At 36.7% G+C, this 21,057-nt stretch overlaps 1 protein-coding gene across 1 annotated transcript in view; it reads left to right on the top strand.

The window, feature by feature from the left end:
• The window catches only part of cachd1 (cache domain containing 1), a 74,394-nt gene continuing 53,337 nt past the window's right edge, over nt 1-21,057 (top strand). Inside the window, exon 1 of the mRNA XM_058779457.1 lies at nt 1-463. Within this exon, the coding sequence (XP_058635440.1) occupies nt 113-463 (351 nt within the window). The 5' untranslated portion in view covers nt 1-112. The remainder of the gene's footprint in view (nt 464-21,057) is intronic.

Raw genomic sequence — 21,057 nt, 5'->3', positions numbered from 1 at the left:
CACACACACACACACACTCACTCACTCACTCACTTACTTACCCAGCGCCAACAGCCAAAGAAACTAATGCCGCTCTCTTTACCAGCGTTTGAGTTTTTAAAACTATGCCTTGATGCAATTTAGTAACCCCGCTGGAGTTCGGAAAGTGGGAGAAGTGAAAAGGGAAAGTTGGGAAGTAATCGGTGAAGTTTTTCGCTATTGCCGTGCAGGAGCGCATCGAGCCATAATGGCGAGTCGTGCGCGGACAGGATCTCGATTCTCTCTCGCGGCGTGGAGCAAACACTCCCGATCACACTGGAATAACCTGGAGATTTCAAAGTGGAGCCTAGTAGTCCTGTTGCTGGTTGTTTGTAGTGGATTTTGTGGAGCGGATAGTGAGTTTTCGATCCTGGAAGAGGCTCAAGTTTTGGCAGTGCAGATGAAGAAGCTGTCTACTCAGGAGCTGGGTGTTCTCACCATGCAGGTAATAAAACACACTTCTAAAACTTTAGCTTGGGGTTTTAATGCACTTTTCTACATTTATAATCGGTGATGTTGTAAGAGAGTTTGGCTTGCTTTATTTATCTTGAATAAAGTGTGAAATAAAGTGCACATTATTTAGGACAGATGCAAGTCCTGTATACTGCCATATACTAGTGTGCATTTTTTACATTCATGCTTATTTTACATAGTTTACATTGTTTATAGAATGTAAAAGCGGTTAATTCCAGAGTTATTTGGACTTTTAAAAACACGCTGAGGTAATGACAGCCTTTACAATTGCTCGTTTATTGATTGACTGTTTCGGGTCATGCTTACGTGCATTCATTCATTTAAAGGCTTTATGTGATATGAATGCACAGATTTAAAACTGCATTTGACAGATTTGTTTACTTTTCTTCGTGTCGTTTTTTCCTGAATCAGAAACCGCTGCAGTAGTCTATTACTTTCTCCAGTCAATGCATGATCGTATCTACATTTTATAAATAGACAGTGTGTAGTCTACATTTATTTCCTCAACTTAGTTATTAGTTAAAAAAAATTCGTCTAGCTTTAAAAATGGAAAGTGTATGTCTCGTTTACAACTGCAGCTTTTTTACATTAATGTGGGGTAATATGGTTCATTTTATAGGCTAAGCAAATAATTTTTGTTTATAAATATCTAACCGTGTGTTTTTGTAAGGACACACCATTAAATGCACTATACAATGATTTGGCGCCATCAGAATCAGGCAGATTATGTACACACCGTATTGTGTGTGAAATTCATGCCAATTTCACACTAATTATATGTTTTATGCGCTAAGTTTCAGGTTCGATATATGGATATTATAAAGCAGAAACATCTTCCTTTGACAATCCCCATGAATTACAATTACAGTTAAAAGTGCGTTTTCGCAACAAATGGTAAATTTTGTTTGTGGCGCTGTGATTTGTTGGTGTAAACGCGCGCACTGGATAGTAGGGGGCCAGACCCAAATGGCCTTTCATCTGTGCCACACTATACTGCTGTCCTAGCTCCTCCTTTTTTCTTTGTCACACTCAGATGTTAATAATCTCCTTCTCTCTCTCTCTCTCTCTCTCTCTCACACACACACACACACACTATTTTCCCTCTCTCTCCCAACTCCCTTTGGCCTTATAATTGGTTGTAAATCAAATGAATGAATTACTCATGTAGCCACATTTACAAATTGGCAACCTCCACCGAATATCTGTTACTGAGATCAATTTTTCTTCTCTTGCATTTAGCTAGAGTCATTTCCCACAAACTAGACTATCTGCTTCCAGTTTAAATATTCCTGTGCCCATAAAAACATAGCTGACCTCATGTGTCTACGAACTCCTTTACACCTGCATCCTAGCTTTGATTCAAGGCCTACACAAGTGTTTGATGTATCTTTTTTTTTAAATGTAGTTATTTTTGTGACAAAACAAAATGTTTTTTTTTTTCATTCCTATATGAATATCTATCATGCTTTACAACTAATGAGCACAGTTTAATTAAAAAAATAAATTTTTAGGTGTTGTTTAAAAAATTATTTAAAAAAGTAATTTTCTTATGTTATTTAAGCTATCAATTCCTTAAGATGGGTTGCTCACACAAATACTCCGTACCACCTGTTAAGTATACTGAGGGTTGTAAATGACATTTCGACTTAGGTATATTTGCTTTTTTTATTTGCAATATTTCTCTTCAGGCTTCTCTGAGCTCCCTCTGTTTGTCCATCAGACTGGTGGCTGTGGTTTAAGTTGATGCTGTTTTAACTGAGGCCTCCTAATTGAATAATGATGGTAATTTTGAATCAGTGTGTGTAAAAAGTAATGGAGACGGGCTAGAGGATTGATTATGCAGACTCTGCGGGTCCCCTGGTGCTTGTCATGTCTTATTTTCAGTGTCCTCCCACATCAATAAACATAATCAGTATAAAATCTAATAGCTGATTGTCATTGTGATATGATTGCAGTTGAAAAATTGTGCTGCTGATGGGAAAATCCCAAAACTTTTAGATGCACTTGAAATTTAAAGGGATATGCAACATTTTTAATTCTGCCATTTACTCATCCTCGTGTTATTTCAAACCTGTATGTCTGTCTTCAGAAGAACGCACATCACCAAGAACATTTAGACATTTTTGTCAGTGGGATCCAGAACAATATTGGACTGCATTTACTTTCATTGTATCAAAATAATAATAATAATCTGCATATCATATAGTGAGTTTTCCTCCACAGACTATTCTTGTAAGCAGTCTTTGTGCTGGGTTCATCAATGGGAATTAGTCCTGGTTTGAAGGACTTTTCATAGTCTCTGGGTGGGATGAACTCTTATGAAATAGCCCATTGAGACAGAGCCATTGCAAATGACCCATCCAGTTAACAACAGTCCATCCATCAGCTCACGGCCACTGAGGCCCCTTCAAAGAAGTCCAGTCTGATAGGCCACCCCCACCTTACTGCTGATCTGATCACTCATCTACAGGTTCTTGTGATCTAATTCAGTTACAGTGGATGAGTGGGTAACAGTAGGTTGTTTGTGAGCTTTCTCGTGAGGGCAAGTCTTTTCGGTCATGCTTAATTAGCTCTGGAGTATTTGTTGTGTTGACTGTCCACTACGCTGTGACTGTGACCTTTGGAACTGCTTCCTGCTTAAGTGCACACGCTCGTCTGAGAGGAGCAGCCACTGGTCTTGATCAGAAGAACCGTGACCTACCATTAGATTGTGTATAATTGGTTTTCTTTGAAATTAGTTGAAGATTAGTATGATGACTCCACCTTGAAACGTGTTATGGCAGTGCCATTGTACAGTGATTATCAGATGGTATTTCTCTGGTATTAACACGATCCTTCAAAGAATACTGTAGAATTACCATAATAAATAGCGGAAACACCATGACATTAGTATGTTATCTCTTCCAAAAACAAACAAAAATCAGTAATACAATAGTAATTTTTGGTTCCTTTATTTTTCCTTATTGTTGACCTTATGCTGAAATTGGTGTCATAGACTAATTTTCTGATAAATCCAAATTTTATTGATCAGTAATTACCAGTTATTACATATGATTGATGCCAGTGAAATCAGTGTTTAAAGTTTGGAGTGTGTAAGAAGCCTAAATTTATTTGATCAAAAAGACAGTAAAACATTAATATTGTGAAATATTGTTGAATATAATAATATAATTGATGAATAGAAAGTTTGCATTCATTTGAAATAATCTTTTTGTAACATTCTAATTGTATTCATTGTCACTTTCTATGTAATGTATCTCTGCAGAATAAAGTATTAACTAGTTTTGGAAAACTTTTGAACAGTAGCATATATTTATGATTTTGGGTTAATGACAGTGTCACCTATAAGAAAAAGGGGGGGAAAAGATCTTTTAAAAATTCAGTTTAAAACACATGCACCAAGTTCTTAGAAATGTACTTTTTGTATTCATGTTTTATATGGTTTTAAAAAAATCTTTACAATTTTGAAGAGAAGTTTTAGTTTCATTACCAATGTCATGTGGTGTAACCATCAAGTAAAAAGAAATATGAAAATTTCATTTTCAACTTGAATACATATGAGTATACATAGCCTAATAATTATTTTCAAAAAAGCTTTGTTTAATTACTCATAAAATATCATAAATATTAATGTGTCATAAGCTTTGGAGAGTCGCACCACGTGACATTTTACATTCTTTGTTATGAAAGCCATACAGTTATAGTACAACAACTAAATTTGATGCGTGTTGCCTATGTGTATAGGTTTTTGACTTCACTGCTCACTCTCGCTCACATAAATTCATAGTCTGATGCAAATTTTTTAGATTCCCAAATTGGTTTGCCCAACATTAGCAGTCAGTGAGTTAAAAGCGAGTTCTGTCCTCCTCCTCAAGCTGTTTGATTTCAATTAGTGACGACGGTAGTAGAAGATCCCCTCTTTCGGCTTCCCTGTGTGCTTGTTGCTCTCTTTTTTCCCCCCTATATCTTTTCTGCTTTGTTTCATTCTATTATCCCTGTACTTTTGTCCGCTCACCGATTTTCAGTATCCTGTTGAAACCACTCCCAGACTCGAGTTAACAATCTAAAGCGAGCGTTCCTCACCATCCATCGCAGCAAAACATTTGTATGCTTTAATTGTGTTTTCGGCGAGGGGAAAAAAGGCCACCCTGGCGGTCCTTTCGTCGGGTATCTCCATGGTAAAGTAAACCTCAACGAAGCCATTGTGGAATATTTTTCATTCACTCGAAACTTCACCAAGAGGGCTTCTCATTGCATGGCTAGGATGCGCCTGTTATTGAACGACCTAGTTAGAAAGTCTGTTGTGTGGAAGCTTTTGAGAGGAGGTCTTTCATTCACAATATCCCAGAGGCAAACCCCCCTCCTTTTCTCTTGGAGAAGAGTCTGCCTTCTGTAGTGCCTTTATTAACCAGGAGCTGTAATTAACCGGCCTTATTTAATCAGTTTGGGCTCTTTCTCTCACACACACGTAGGGAAGAATAGAAGCTTCATGGGAACTGTCCTTTGTGTGGCGCTCAAAAGCTTCTTTCAGCAAGTTCCTACAGGGTCGACCTGGAATGGGACATCGGGCCTTATCACAGAGTCTTCAATAGGGAGGTCTTCACGCACCCTACCCTATCCCAAGGGGGATGGGGATGGGAGACCAGGGGCCCCACAGCGCTCTTGGAAGTGTGTCTGTGTTGGTGTTTGTTGGATGACTATGCGGGGAGGCTTGGTGCTTGTTCTCTCTTCAACCTTTATGTTTTTTAGAACTGTGATCTCCTTCCCCCCCTCATCTGATACAGCCTTACATTCACCGTGAGAGACGAGAAGGGCCCTTACTGCATTCGTGCCAGACTGTTTTTAATTTCTGCTTCTTTTCTTTTCAAAACCGACAGCTCCCCTCTCTCCAGGGTCTAGACCATCCTGATAACTCTCATGTTGTTGTTTGTCTCAGAGTACATATGAGTACATAATAGAAATGTATAGAATTGAAGAGTTGGATCTCGATTAAGGACTAGTTTTTTGACCATATTGTGATGCAATAGTTGAGCAATTTAGAGGGATAATTCATTTACTCACCACCCTTTCGTTTCCAAACCTGTATTTTTTTTCTTGCTTCCATTGAACACAAAATGAGACATTGACTACATAAAAGGAGTGTCCTGACTACTGTATTCCATACAATGGAAGTAAATGGGGACACCTATAACTGTCTGCTAAATGACTAAATCTAAAAAAAAACTCAGGAATACAGCAAAATTTAAATGATTCCATTAAAATACACCATGTAATACTGTAACTGTCAAATATTGTCAGCAAATATTTAAATGTTAAATATATATTGAATTTTGGATTGACGTGAGTGAAAAATCTTTTTTTATACATATTTTATTTGTTTGTTTTTATTTTGACTAAAATAAAATTTCTTTTTTATATTCAGTGCATTTGAGTAAAAATTCTAAATCACTTCGAGTCCAGTCTGACCATTCAGACTTAAATTCAGATTTAAATCAGACTTCAAACCACATTTTTATGTACTTTGGATTGGGTTTGTAAAATAAAAAACAAAAATCAAAACGGACATCTCCTGGTTTAGACATCAACAGCTAAACAAGTTAGAGTTAGATGCAACAATATTTTTTTCTGCCTTTCTGAACAAAGCCTATGTTAGCGATAAAACTATTAGTTGATGCTTTTCTTTGAGAACCCATTAGTGTTTTAACTCACAGTTTGTTTAGTTTTTCCTCCAGCTTTTATCTTCACTTTAAAGGCTGTTGATGTAATCTCGGAGTAGTTTTCTCAGGCTGTTATTGATTGTTTAGAGAATGTGTGTTTTGAATCGACATTTTCTTTCCAGAGTTTCCAGAGCCTCATGTATTATGTATTATAGAGAGCCAGTTTGATAAGGCATTGAAGTGTCTGAGGCAGGAATGTTTCAGTGTGGGAGGAGTAGAACAACCCTCAAATGACAGAGTGAGCAGAACTAGCTCGCTGTGAGTGGGTGAGTGAGTGAGTGAATGAATGCACTCCACTTCATTAATCCTGAACTCTTTGATCCCATTCACACCTGCTATTATCATCCATTTTTCTTAGCCGTTCACAGTATTGAAGTGCTCACATAAGTATAACAGACACTCTGGGCATCGATTCTTTTACTTTATATGGTTCTGAGACCAGACCTTTTTTTATTAGTTCCAGAAAGCAAATATTAGCAAAACTTGTATTCTCCTCGACAGAGGAAGGTGGATTGAAGATGGATGTGTTTAGAGATTAAGAAAGGGAGGATGAGAGCACCCACTGTGTTTGGTCAGGGGGGGAGTTACTCCCTGATTTAGAGATTAAAGTGGGTCCATAAATACAGGGGTCAGTAGTTTGCGTCCCATCCAGACCCCTTTATCTGATAACCTTTGAGATAAGAGGGTAGGTGGGAATTCCTCTTTGTTGTATTTGGGGCACATTTCCTTTTGCTCATGGGCAGCATAAAACAGTTGGACCAGTGTTTCTATTATCTTTTTGTGCTTGACCATAGCTGTTTTGCTTAAGACTCGTAACAACAGGCTAAAGCACAACATGTTGTCAGCATGCTAAACTTAGGGATGCATGATATCGTTACCAAGTTGGGACCATTATTAGTATGATAATAATATATTATTTTTAATTAAAAATATTATTATAAATGTAAATATTAATTAAATTTTTGTGTGTAATTTTTTGCTTTTTTGTTTAATTTATACTTATCAGCACACATTGGGTATTAAATGATCATTCTTACAATTTGTCATTGTATTCTTATTGTGCTAATTTCTGCTGATTTTTACATTTAGCTTATCTTTGCTTTCTTGCGCTCTTAAAATGAATTTTAATACTACATTCAAGTTATTATTAATCTAGCAGACCGAATTAAGTCTTTATGAATATCCATGAAGACTGAAAGATTCCAGATAAACTGAAAGATAAACCATGACTGAAAGATAAACCAAAATTATTATCAGTAGCCTATATTGGTTTCAACCAGAATTTTATTATCTCAATATTTCTTACTAAAGCCCTGTATTCATCAGAATCAGCCATCCAAAGTTGAAAAAAAAATCTAAATACATAAGTCGACCCAGTTGACAAGTCAGTTGTCTTTTCTGGTGTTAGTGTACAGGTAATTCTAATCTCATATACTCCATTTCAAAGATTAGCACTCTCTCCCACCACCCAAGATGAAGCAGGAAATGACCCCAGATAGTGTCTGAACTTTGAATCTCCGTCTTGTAGTGTGTACTTTGAAAGATAAAAAGAACCTTGACTCTGAGGCCACTAATTGGCCGACATAAAGGAGCGTTCCTGCTTTGAATGTGCGATAGGAAAAGGAGGAAAGCTGCTAGAGCAACAAGCAGCAGCTGTGTTTTGCTATGACTGTCTCGAGCCGGGCCGTTGCTTGCCAAGGACAGTTATTTTATCTACCCCGACTGACTGGTAACGCAACACCTGCGTTAGCACAGCAGATGAACTTGGGTGTTAGGCACGAGAGTACATTTCCCCTCTATGATATGTAAACAAGAAAAGGGAATCAGAAATAATTTTTATTGGCTGCGACTCCACAGTTGCTGCTTAACGTTTCTGTGTACGGAATTTGTTAGGATGTGTGTGTGTGTGTGTGTGTGTGTGTGGACTATTTACGAGCATTTCCAAAGTAATTCTTCTGTTTATTGATTCATGTTCCCTAGAGGCTCCATAGAGATGTTGCAGTGTGCTCTCAGATAAACTGCCCTTGTCTTGTGATTGCTTTAGCAGTAGGGACCAATTTACTGCCTGATTTACTAGGTGCCTGTGCTTCTGAGAGAGTGAGAGAAAGAAGAGAGCAAGGTTGTGGGAGAGAAAGAGAATATGTTTGTGCTCAACGTATGCATGTGCACTTCTCAAATCGTGCCCGGCAGCGGTCCGCTTGGCACTCGTGTTTGTGAGTGTGTGTGTGAGAACTGGTCCAGTGCCAGCGTCTCTTTTACAGGAATCTTGGGGACAGCGCTTTGAGTCTCTGGTGTCTGCTTAAAGGAAGACTGTGTGTAATGAACAGTTTGCAGCAGAGCACTGTGGGAATGCAGGTGTCTGGATGGAGGCACTTATTGTAATGTTTAGTGGGCTCTGCATGCACGTTTACTCTGTTGAAAGGCTTTATGTGGCATTTTATTTATGGTTTCTGTTATTTTCTGTTTGCAGTTATCTAATACTGGAGTATTACAAGTGGTTGTCCAAAAAATGTCTCCAATATTGGCAATTACTTTTTATTAACTTTTTAAAATACTTTAAACTGTCTCTTTAAAGTCATAACAGGCAAGCTAGTTCTTGAGAGTTAGGCCTGTTGTCTTCATCTGGACTGAAAACAGATGATTATTTGTTGATGGGGTGAAAGAGACTGAAAGACCGGGTCAAAAAATTGAGAATTGTTCATATTTGAGTGTTAATCATGATGTTGACATGATTGCTAGCCAGCCTATTCACACCATGCATTCAGTAAACATCTATAAACATTTGATTCAGCTTAATCTTCTATTATTTACCTTCAGTGTGAGACTGCTTCGGATTTCTTTCGGATTTCAACCTGATAATGTTAATATCTGTTCATTTCAGTGTGATGTCTTGGTTTAGTTACTACACCACAAACCGGAATCAGGCCTTCAGCTGTGTTTAAGTGAGGATTTGCCAAATCTTTCATCTGATTTTCATCTCTGTTTGGGTTCCTCAAAGAGGATTAGGTGAGTTTGTTTGTTTGCAATGTCTTCACTTCACGAACCCTTATGGATGGTGCCAAAACCTAGTGCCGTATGCCTGTATTTAGCTGGATTTGGGGAAGGGAGGGTTGGTATTTTTTGAACGATTTGAATTAACGCTGGCAGCTTTCTCGATGAAAATGTCATCATTTAGAGAGCAGTTGCAAAGGAATGTACGCAATGATTTGACAGCAAATATATCTTTGGTTGCCCGGGGTGTTTACTGTCTTCGCTGTAAGACTTTGTGGATCATGTTTTTCTTTAGTGTGAGTTTACCAGTTTGCGCACAAATCCATATTTGCGTGAGGAAAAATTTGTCCATGAATACCCAGGGCTTTGATCAGCTAAACTTTAGGCTTGCAATGGTGTCACGGTGTATAATCTGACAGAAACCGCATCGATGACATTTCCAGACTGCTGATTCAAATGCATTTCTGTCTCGTTCTCTATGATTAATGTTGGCAGAGAATTTAAGGAGAATGCAAAGCGAGTGTGTTTATTTTTCTTCACCCATTTCCCATGAACATGTGCATGCAAACCTGACTGAAACTAAGGTATAACAGAAATAATTGACGGCAATTGAGGTACAGTTTTTCCCATGAAGTTTTTTTTTTTTTCAGTTATTACATTTGCAGGCAAATGTTTCAGCATGTCACTGCCATATTTACCCGCATCCAAAGTTTTAGGCCTATTAAGCCAATCAGACACAGATATAAAATGTAAAATTTCTTTAAATGGAGAGAAATTGCCTGCTAGACAGGCATCCTAACTACTCACCACCTACTTTATTTGTGCATTACTTAATTCTAAAGTAGGAAAAGATGCAAACTTATAATAATATAGCTATTGCAGTAACATTTAAAATATGTTGGAGTGATTTGCTAAAGGCAGAATGATGCAGTAAAACGATTACAGCTCTGATATATGAAAATCTCACGTTGTGACACCATATTTAACTTTATCCTAAACCGTTTCATTGTTAGGGTTTTTATAGTTTATTACGCCTGTCCTTCAGCTTGTTGGATTGGTTAGGGTGGTGTATGTTCATTTTTAAATACTTCTAAATGCAAAAGCTGACTGCTAACTGTTAAACCAATACAGCTGTTGTAATACAGCTATTTTCTTTAATATTGTCTAAAATATTGCAGATAATAATTCGGCAAAAAAAAGTAATTGTATTACATGATTTTAATGACATTTAAGTCTAACTTTAAAACTAGCAAAGTTTTTATTTCCTGTTTTAGCACAGTGGATGATTGACAGGTGAATTGGCAATCCTTCACTGTTGGCTAGGGGACAGATCAGGGTTGATAAGTGTTTACACTACAAATGCAGTGTGGTGACATTTTTGACTACCTGAGAATGTTGAGTGATTGTATAACTTGTACCCCAGTTATACTTGTATTTAGCACCGTACACTTATGATCAGATCACCCAAAATGAAAGCCAAGTATAAACAGAATCTTAAACTTATATTGAAGCATAGTAGCTTGTGTGAGTGTAATAGACTTTGGCAGGCCTGTCGGTATCAGAGGCCCTTCTCCCTCACTGATGCTGTCTGTAACCAAGCCCCTGTGTCCATCTGAGCGTGTTCACTATACGCACCCTGAGTTCACATCCGGCAGGCAGCCAACAGAGCCTTTGTCCTCTGGACTGAAGCGAGCAGCAGGATCCTGCTCTGTCTTACTGATCCGAGAATAACCAGAGATAAGCAGTGATCCCAGACTGGAATGATTCTCCCTGATCATTGGAATGTGCTTCCCCTTGTAGGCCTTGGACTGACTTTTCAGTTAGACGTTTTATGGATTCAGGATTAAAGTTTTGTGGGGCTTTAGGTCATGTGTGTTAGCTTTGAGGTACTAATTTGTACTAGCTTTAGTTTAGATTTGGCAAATGTACACTTCAAATTAGAATTTTCATTCAGGAAAACAGACCAAAAATACTCACTCATCCTGAACTACATTGTTTTTTTTCCTCCCACCTCAGTGATGAAGTACAGAGCTGTATATCCATGTAATACACCTTTAGAGCTCCCCGGGGTTTGGTCTGTTCTTGAAACTTGAAGTTTTACAACACCGAGCACATGTGTACGGTAATTCTAGGTAGTGTCGGTCAGTGTTCCTGTGAAAGATGCTGCATTCTTCAGTGACGGCTCTACAAAAGTCCCTCTATGAGCCACTGCCACCCTGTCTCCTGGCCCTGTCACCACCATATGACAAGTGTCTCAGGGTCATCAGGACAGAAGAAAGACAAATGTATGTAGTCAAACAGTTATCCCAGTAACAGAAGCATTATGGAAATGAATGAATGAATGAATCAAGCATTTATATAGCGCTTTGTGTATTGCTATACACCCAAAGCACTTTACAATCATATAGGGGGTCTCTGCTCAACCACCACCGGTGTGCAGCATCCACCTGGATGATGCGACGGCAGCCACAGGACAACAGCGCCAGTGCGCTCACCACACACCAGCTACAGGTGGAGAGGTGAGAGAGTGATAGAGCCAATCAAGTGGATGGGGATTATTGGGAGGCCATGACTGATTGCGTTTACATGCACCCTCTTAATGCGATTTATAATGAGATTTTGACAATATTGCGATTAATCTTTACCTCATATAAACGCAATACTTCGATCTAAATAATGCGATTAAGCTCATAATCGCAGCAAGCATAATTGTATTAACATAGGTGGCGTACACCGATTTTAATCGAAATATACAGGCATGTAAACACCTTAAATGCAGTATTGCCTCTCTGACCAAAGTGCGCATGTGCTTGTGACATATGAATAACGTACCTGTAATAATATGGAGATTACAAACGATGGCGGGGAAGAAAGCATCGCATTCTGGGGAAAACACAACTCGCTGACACCGGTCTCTGTTCCTTACGCTCATCCAGAAAGGGCGAGTAGAACGCAGTGTATAGGCGACAAATTCCATCACATTTCTATGGCGCTGAAAAAGTGTGGAATACAGCCATACAAAATCATTATGCATTAGACGTAAATAAATTAAAACAGCGGCCAGTAACACTGCTCTTTCTGAGTCCATCATTTGTGTTGTGCAGTGGGGTATGTGAATAATGGCAGTAAAAAAAATTAACCACAATTCTTAGCGAATAATAAGAATAATGGAAATTGCATGTAAACGGGAGTAAGAAATTTGCTCTGATTATTGGAAATAATTGCATTATTCGTGCGCATGGAAACGTAGTCATTGACAAGGTCCAGTGACGGGAATTTAGCCAGGACTCATTTGTATACTTGGTAATAAGTGCCTCAAACTGAGTGTCTTTCTTGATTTACTTCCACAAACCTGGCAGACTTTGACAAACCCAGGAACTATGTAACATCAAAAAAATAAAAAAAATAAATAAAAAACAACAACGTGATTTTGTTTCCCAACAGACTGATTAAAATCTGTACAAAATTACTTTTGGAGGTTGCATAATCTGCAATCTGATTTGACCTTGTGATTTTCAGGAGTTCTTTCCAGTTTTATGTGCAACATGAATATGGTCACTGAACAGACTGTCGACTATGTCAACTCAGACTGAGAATAGCTGTTTTCATTCTTGAAGGAACTACATTAGCCAGTACTATATTCAGTCACATTTCATGTAACTTCAATGAAAAGTTTAAGCACATAAAGTAAGCACGTTTGAGTTTCCATTTACCATATTTGGATGTGCTCTGTGTATTTGCATTGATCAGTGTTTATAAATCTGTTCATCATATTAGGGATATTTCACCCAAAAATGAAAATTCTGTCATTAATTACTCACCCTCATGTTGTTCCAAACCTGTAAGAACAGATGCACCACATTAAAGGCCCAGAAAGTTAGTATGGACATCGTTAAAATAGTCCATGTGACATCAGTGGTTTAACCGGAATTTTACGTAGATTTAAGCTATGAGAATAAATTTTGTGCGCAAAGAAAACAAAGACTTTATTCAAAAATTTCTTCTCTTCAAATCAGTCTTTGATGCGCGTTTATGAGAGTGCAGCTGACACAGGAGCTGGCGTTCTAACGTAGAATCCGGATGCGCTGCTACTTGTTTTCTAGAAGAAGAATGCACAAGCATGGTACTCCATGAACGCGCATCGAAGACTGACATGGAAGAGAAGAATTTGTTGAATAAAGTCTTTATTTTAATTTTCTTTGCACACAAAAAGTGTTCTCGTTGCTTCATAAAATTGCGGTTAAAGCACTGATGTCACAAGGACTTAATGATGTCTTTGCTACCTTTCTGGACTTTGAACGTGTCAGCTGCGTTACTGTCTACACTGTTAGACATTTCAAAGGGTTTTTACAGTAAGTTACTCTAATTAAGGTTTACAGTAGCAAACTGTATTTGTTTTACAGTAAATTACAGTCCAATTCATCAGTATACTACTGTAATTCCTTCATTTTAATACAGATTTCTTTAAATTTGATAATTGTTTTATAGAATTCATTTTATTTTTACTCTACATAGGTACTACTGGCATTCAATTAAAATAGACACAATAATTACAAAATATGAAATTCTTTATTTAAAACATTGCATGTATAGCACTTAAAATATAGTCTTCCAATGCTGGAACAGTGCATCTTCACCATTTCTCCTGTCTTAGGACTTTTGCAGTGCACTATGTTGTGTCCTCTGGATTTATCCTCACAAAGAATCTTTAGGCAACAGAAACACAATGGGGAAAAAGACACAAAGCCAAAGAATACATAGCCATCTGCAAAACTCAGGTGCTGCTCCAAAATGTGGCCAGTTTATTTTCTCAATAGGCTACTGGCCAACATTAACTACTAACACCTGAACAAAATTTCACATTAGTTAACCTAATGTTAATATAAGATAAGCGTTGCTCGCTAAAAATCATTTTAATTCGGTAACTTAATTCAATAAGCTGACAAAAGAAACGACAGCACTGTTTACCACAGTAAAGTTCGTTTCTGCCATGTTGCCAGGTAAATGTTACTAGGTTAAACTGGTGTGCAAAAATCATTACAGTCCAATCATTACAAGCAATGTAACACGTCCAGTGTAGTCAGTCCTGTAGCTGTTGCGGCATTGTAGACACGGTGTAAGGAAAATCTTGTCAATCCAAATGTAAGAAATGAGGAAAATAAAACAACCTCAATAGAATGGCGCCAAAGAGGCCGTTACAGCAATTTAAAAAAATACAGTAAAGCCCTATTCGCACGGGATTAGTATTATCTGGGGACCTTGTGTGATTTTGAAATTACCCCCCCACATCTGAATTTCGTGTGGTTCATTCGCACGGGATAAGCGAAGTCTGTGATTTTACTTGAATTTGCTGACTTATCTCCCGGATACGATGTCAAGGCTTTGAGAGTCCCATTCTATGGTCCGTTAGATGGATTTAAAAAAAGAAACTAATATAGTTTTGTTCCCTGTGTCATTTACATTTCGCCAGGTTAAAATAATATAAAATAATAAAGCTTTATGCTTGATTTATTTGTAACGCATTAACCTCGAAACCTTTTCAGCTTTCTCTTTCTGCAAATTGTATAGTTGTATGGTGTAGTATAGCGATATGACAGCACCTAAAATACTATCAAAACACTCGCAAAACGCAGTTCCATTCTTCACGAAAGATGGCTAAAAAGACGCATAGGAAACAAAAACCTCGAAAAATGATATAGGACCCACGAAATGGTGGCCAAATCACAGAGATGCCAATTCACACAGGACTAATATTATCAAAGGACCTCGGTGTTCGGCGAAATATGGTAGGTCATTTGCAGGGGAATTTTTTACTTACAAATTACAGACATGGTCAATTCGCACGGGATTAAGATCACAGACAACCGCCACAATTATTACAAATGACTGGAGGTCACCAGGTAATACTAATCCCGTGCGAATAGGGCTTAAGTCTCTGTATGTTGGGTCTGACGTCACAGAAAATTCCCATGATGCAAATGGTATTACAGTTATTTACTGTAAAGGGAATCTGCAATATTATACTGGGTGATATACAGTAAATAACTGTAGAAATTACAGAAATGCCTAACAATGTATGCAGGGTCAGAAAGCTCTCGGATTTCATCAAAAATATCTTAATTTGTGTTCTGAAGATTAAGGTCTTAAGGGTTTTGAACGACATGAGAGAGTAATTAATGACAGAATTTTCAATTTTGGGTGAATTATCTCTTTAAAATTTTGTGTTTTCAGAAGGCTTGGATTAAAACATTTGGTTTCTTTTACAATCTCTTTCTGAACTTTTTGAATCGTCAAAGTTTTGGTGGAATAAACTTTCAATGAAGGGACTCAAATCTTAGATTTCATTAAAAATTTTATTTGTTTCACTTCGAAGGTAAACAAAAGTGAACCTTTTAAATAATTTTGCTTATATGGAAAAGGGGGATGAGGTTAAAAAGTGTGGGAAAAAATACCCTCCCAAAGTTAATTTACAACGTATAGATTCACTAATGTAGTTTTTCTGTTACTTGAATAACGGCTAGCTTTGCTTCTTCCAGTAGTCTTTCTGCTAAAACTGTGGTGTTTCATGTTTCTCAGAGGCTTTATCAAGTGTCTTAACACAAATATCCTCAATATTTTCATGAATATAACCTGAAAGACTTCAAAGAAATTGTCCAGAGGAACAAGCTCATGAGAATGCAGTATGCACACGTGAGCTCACATTTTAATATAATGCAAAACGGGAGAGTGATAGGACCACCCTTGATCTGCTATACGTGTTTTCATTCAGTTTGGCTCTCGCAAGTGATGTGGTTGAATTAATGCAGTCAAAGCAATGAGAATTACGTTTTCTGAATAAAAAAGCAGATCGCTGGTTTATAAGGAGAGGTCTGTTTGCTTAAGCTAGATGGTGCTGAAATGTTGGCTTTCACAAGCCTGCGAACACAGTTTGATTGCCTTGTTCCCATAAACTCAAAGATTTTTGATCTGAATTACATATTCTATATGGAAAAAGAGATTTGTCCTTCAGTCCAGGCAGAAATCCCATCTTCTACCATGCTGTTTGTCTTCTGGTCAGTGTTTTCTCTCCAGTCCTTGAGGTTTTCTCACTTCACTTGCTTCATATTTAGCCATTCTCAGTTCAAAAGCTTTAGATGAAGAACATTACAAGGGTGTTATTATGGCTGCAGGTGCCAGATCTGTTGGTGTGTGTCTGACTGTGTTGGCAGTGTTGAAGGAGAATGGGCACAGAGGGCAGCTAAGCCCGACGTAGCCCAGACCATATGTGGGTGTTGTGGGTTGAAGTGGTTGGGAAGTTGGAAAGTTACACCACCTTGAGTGCCAGGGTAGCCAGCGCACAGTCCAGGACTTGCAACATAACCCGCATGTAGCCCGATAATTAAAAACACACACAAAATTCCTTGTAGTTGCCATTTGATCACACCTATGTGTGATAAAACTGCTGGAGTCCAAGTTGGAGAATGTGTATGGATGTGTCTGAATACATTTATGGATTAACACTTCTGAAAGATTTCATATGGAGGCTTTGTTTTTTTGGTTTAGGTTTGCTGTATCGTTTAGTACTTTGATCTATTACTTTGATCTGCCAATAGCACAGTTTTATAAGTTGTCAAATGGTATTTCTATTTAACAAGATCCAGGTTTGAGGTCTTGCAGTTAGACTTTCATCTTAAATGGATTGTATCTTTGCACAAGTCAGACGTTTGGCCAAAGTATTTTGCACTGGAAAAACTGACACCATTGCTGTTTAATATTAAATAGTTTATTTGTTTTATGATTAATGAATAATGAACAGTCTGTAGTGTTCAGTAACTACTTTGATCGGTTAGCAGACTCGTAGCTTTTATACGATTCCAAAATATGTTAGTCACACTAATGAAAAAGTTCTGTGGTACTACTGTGTTTTTTTTGGGGGGTATTTTTGAAACACAATTGGATTACCGTGGTATATATTGAAAGTACCATGATATTACATTCCAGTATCATTGGTGTACCTCAGCAGCATCCCTTTAAAGCAAGCCAGTTCACTTTGGTGGCCTTTTTTTTTTTTTTTTGACAGATTTTCTATGCAGGTGAGATGAATAGAAGTACTGCTCCTATCTGTTTTTAAATATGGAAAGACCAAATCTCAAAAGTGTTTTATTTTAGAGATACATGTCAGAGGTTTCCCTTCACTATTTGCCTTCTTTAAACCAGCACTGCAGTGGAAAGTCCATCTGTTGGGGATCTGGATGATCTGGTTCTAGGCAGACCCTGCCAGTGTAGCAGGAAATGAAGCGGTGTCTCCATCGTCCCTCATAGATGGATGAGCTCCGGGAATGTCAGACAGGGCTGTAGACTCCAAGACCTTCTCCTTTTTTTCCTATCTTCTCTCCCTCCTCCTCCTCCCCTTTTTATGTTTTTCCAGTGAGTTGTGAATTGTGCTCAGTGTTTGAAGCTCACACTTCACCACTGGCAAACAGACATCGCTCATCTCCTAAATTTTAACACCCCATGAGAGGAAAGATTAGAGGCTCTGAGTCTCTCTCATGTTTACCTCCACAGCTCTCAGAAGCTGGATTGCCTGCTGCCCTATTTTTAGTCAAAAGAGTATAAAAGTCTTGCTCTTCTCTCTGAATGTTGCTATGGTGCAAATAAGATCATTAACTACATCTGGAACCTCAGTGCAAGGACTTGATAATATGGAAGCACTTTCATTTATTTTTCACGAGGCAAAATGGATGAAGATTGTTGCTTCTTGAATCTAATGAATGCTGCTCTACACTAAAGACTTTTTGACTTTTTGTTGACTGTTTTGATGTTGTTTTCAGTTTTTCACTTTTGCCAATTAAGTTCTCACTTAGTTTGATGTAGCCTACACTTTTGAAACCTACTCTTCATAAAAATAAGACTTAACAATAAGCATTTTTTCTGCTAGATTTGTACTTGTGCTGCCAATATTTTACTGTCCTTATTTTAATTTTTTTAATAAATATATTTTTTACATTTCATATAAAAATAATTATTTATTTATATTTTTAAATATTTGTTTAATATATTTTAATTTTATTTATGTATTATATTTAATTATTTTCATTGTTTTTGCAGCATTTTAATTTGTCAAATAAATTATTTGTAATTTAAATTTTTCTTCTATTATAATTTCATTTTGCACTATATATATATATATATATATATATATATATATATATATATATATATATATATATATATATATATATATATATATATATATATATATATATATATATATATATATATATATATATATATATATATATATATATATAATTTTTTTCTGAAACTTCTAAAACGTTCACAAGTCACTTTTGCAGTTTCAATAAAATCACCTCCATGTTAGCCAGCTAAAATGCCTAAATCACATTTCTTCATAATTTGCAAAACAGCAAATGCTTAAACATGAAAGACATTTAAAACAATTATGTGATCAACTAACGTAAGATGTAGTGACAACAAAGCTTTCTCCTATTTTCTATAGCTTACCACATTTTATATGTATACCTTTTTATGTGCTGTGCATACTGGATCTTGTATAAGCCTGTGGCGATGGCTGTACGCAGAAATTCAAGGTAATAAAACACTCGGCCTCTCAACTGTTGTCATTGTTATTTGGGCCTCCTTCACATGTGGAAACCATTATATCCTGTCTGCTGGACTGAAAAAAAACAGGGCTGTCGCAAGTTGGAGATCTGCGAGAGAATCCGCTCCATGACCCGGTCTCTCAACGGGCCCCTCAGTGTTTGCACAAAGAGGTTTTGTTATTGTAGGACCCCAGGCTCTGTTGGCCCCTCCACCGACACTCAGTCTCTCTCTCGGTGGAGGGGCGGCCTAAAACATAAGTTCAGCCCAGAGCAGATCAAGAACACACTGGCGTAAGGTGTGTTATCTCTGTAGGTGATTTATCTACACGTTGTGCATTGAGTGAGGCCCGATGTATATCCCAGTTTAGACAGTAGATGCTGGATGTGTTAAAATATTCTTTTATAGTAATGCCACACTTTTTTCCCTCAAGATCCCAGACAGTCATCAGACTAGGCTGAACTGCACATGGTCCAAGACTTGAAAGTATATGAATGCAGTGTTTTGTCTGTGCTAGTAATGCGTAACTGTGGAAACCAAAGTCATTTTTGCTTCAGCCTTACACAGTGTCATTACTTCAGTTCTGATGGTCAGATAAGTTTGAGAAGTTTTGGTATTAAAGAACCATTAAAACAACTTATGCTCTCTTAACCTGATAACTCGGTGAGATTATAAATGCAGTCCACCCCTATATGCTCACATGTGGAACTCATTTTACACTCACTCTCTTTCCCTCCACCCAACCCCCTCACAAACACACACACTTCAGTTTATTCACTGCTAATGTGAAACATATCAGCCGCACTGTTAAGACTTTTTTTTTTTTTTTTTTTTTTTTTTTCTCAGACATTATTGATAAATGTATGCAAGGAAAAACTTAGAAGTTACAATATGTCTGACAAATATCTAACTTTTGACATATCTTTAAACTGGACATTTTCTTGGCAGTTTGTTGTAAAAACCAGTTTTAAGAGTTTGGTAATAAAATAAAATAATATTAATAATAATTATTATTATTATTATTATTATTATTGGTCTTACTCTCATGTATAATTTGATTAGATAGGTATGCCAGAATAAAGAAACCTACATGCATATGTTGGGACAGAAGACAAAAAATTAATAATGCTAAGTTCAAATATAAAGTATTAAATATTAGGGATGCACCGAATGTTCGGCAACCGAAATTGTTTGGCCGAAAATAGCCAAATTCCCAAGTTTCCCAAATTCGTAATGAAAATCATTTAAATATCTGCAAGCCGTTGTCAACAAAAAGAAGCATTAAGATCTTCCTGCGGGTTTCTGCCAAAATAAAATCTTAAGAAAAAGCAACAACTCCATTAACATTCATAAATGTTAGTAGGCTATTGTAATTTTACTGTTGTTCTGTAAAATAAAAAAATAAGACCATAATAATGATAATAATAATTACCCTACAACAGCTCTATACATTTATTATAACATTCACACATCATGTTCAAATTGGGATCTGTAATATATTCTAATGTTTTAAAAGAAATCTCTTCTGCTCAGCAAGGTTGCATTTATTTGTACAGTAAAAAATACTTGCCTGATTCAAGAAGGGGGTCTCAAAAATGGCCAACAAATATTATTTTAGAAACTTATTAATTTTAAGTTAAATTGTGCTTTGTTGGTATAATGTCTGATAGAATGTTAAAAAATGTTCAGTGTTAAGTAGTATTTTTAAATTATTGTTTTGTAATTTTTTTTTTTTTTTTTTTTTTTTAGTTGAAAAGCAGGACAAAAAGCACATTTTGGCTATTTAATTTATGCAATAAATGAAAAAAAAAAAAGGCAAAATAGGCTTACATGGGGGGAAAAAATGCGAAAAACCGTGTTCGGTATTCGGCCAGTGTTTCATTTTGTTTGGCTTCGGCCAAGAATTTTCATTTCGGTGCATCCCTATTAAATATTGTTATTTCATTAAAGTGTAAATAACCTTGATTGCTTTTTCACTCTATACATTTTAAATCTAATGGCAACAATGGCTGTTTGGTTTTGTTATTATAATTTATAATATACATTATATCAGTATTACATCTTTTAAAAGATATTCCAATATGAGCAACTACATAAATATCAATATAATTATCGAATATCTTTTAAAAGATGTAATACTGATATAATTTATATTTCTTAATCCCATATAGTTATATTTCTTAACCCTAGATGTTATTGAATGATATTCATAAACCATGGTATTTACAGTATATAATGTCCGATACACTGCAATAAT

Source organism: Onychostoma macrolepis, chromosome 06 (genome assembly GCF_012432095.1).
Source record: "Onychostoma macrolepis isolate SWU-2019 chromosome 06, ASM1243209v1, whole genome shotgun sequence".
Taxonomy (NCBI): Eukaryota; Metazoa; Chordata; class Actinopteri; order Cypriniformes; family Cyprinidae; genus Onychostoma; species Onychostoma macrolepis.
The sequence above is the reverse complement of the archived record's forward strand: the minus strand, read 5'-3'. Positions and strand labels throughout refer to the sequence as shown.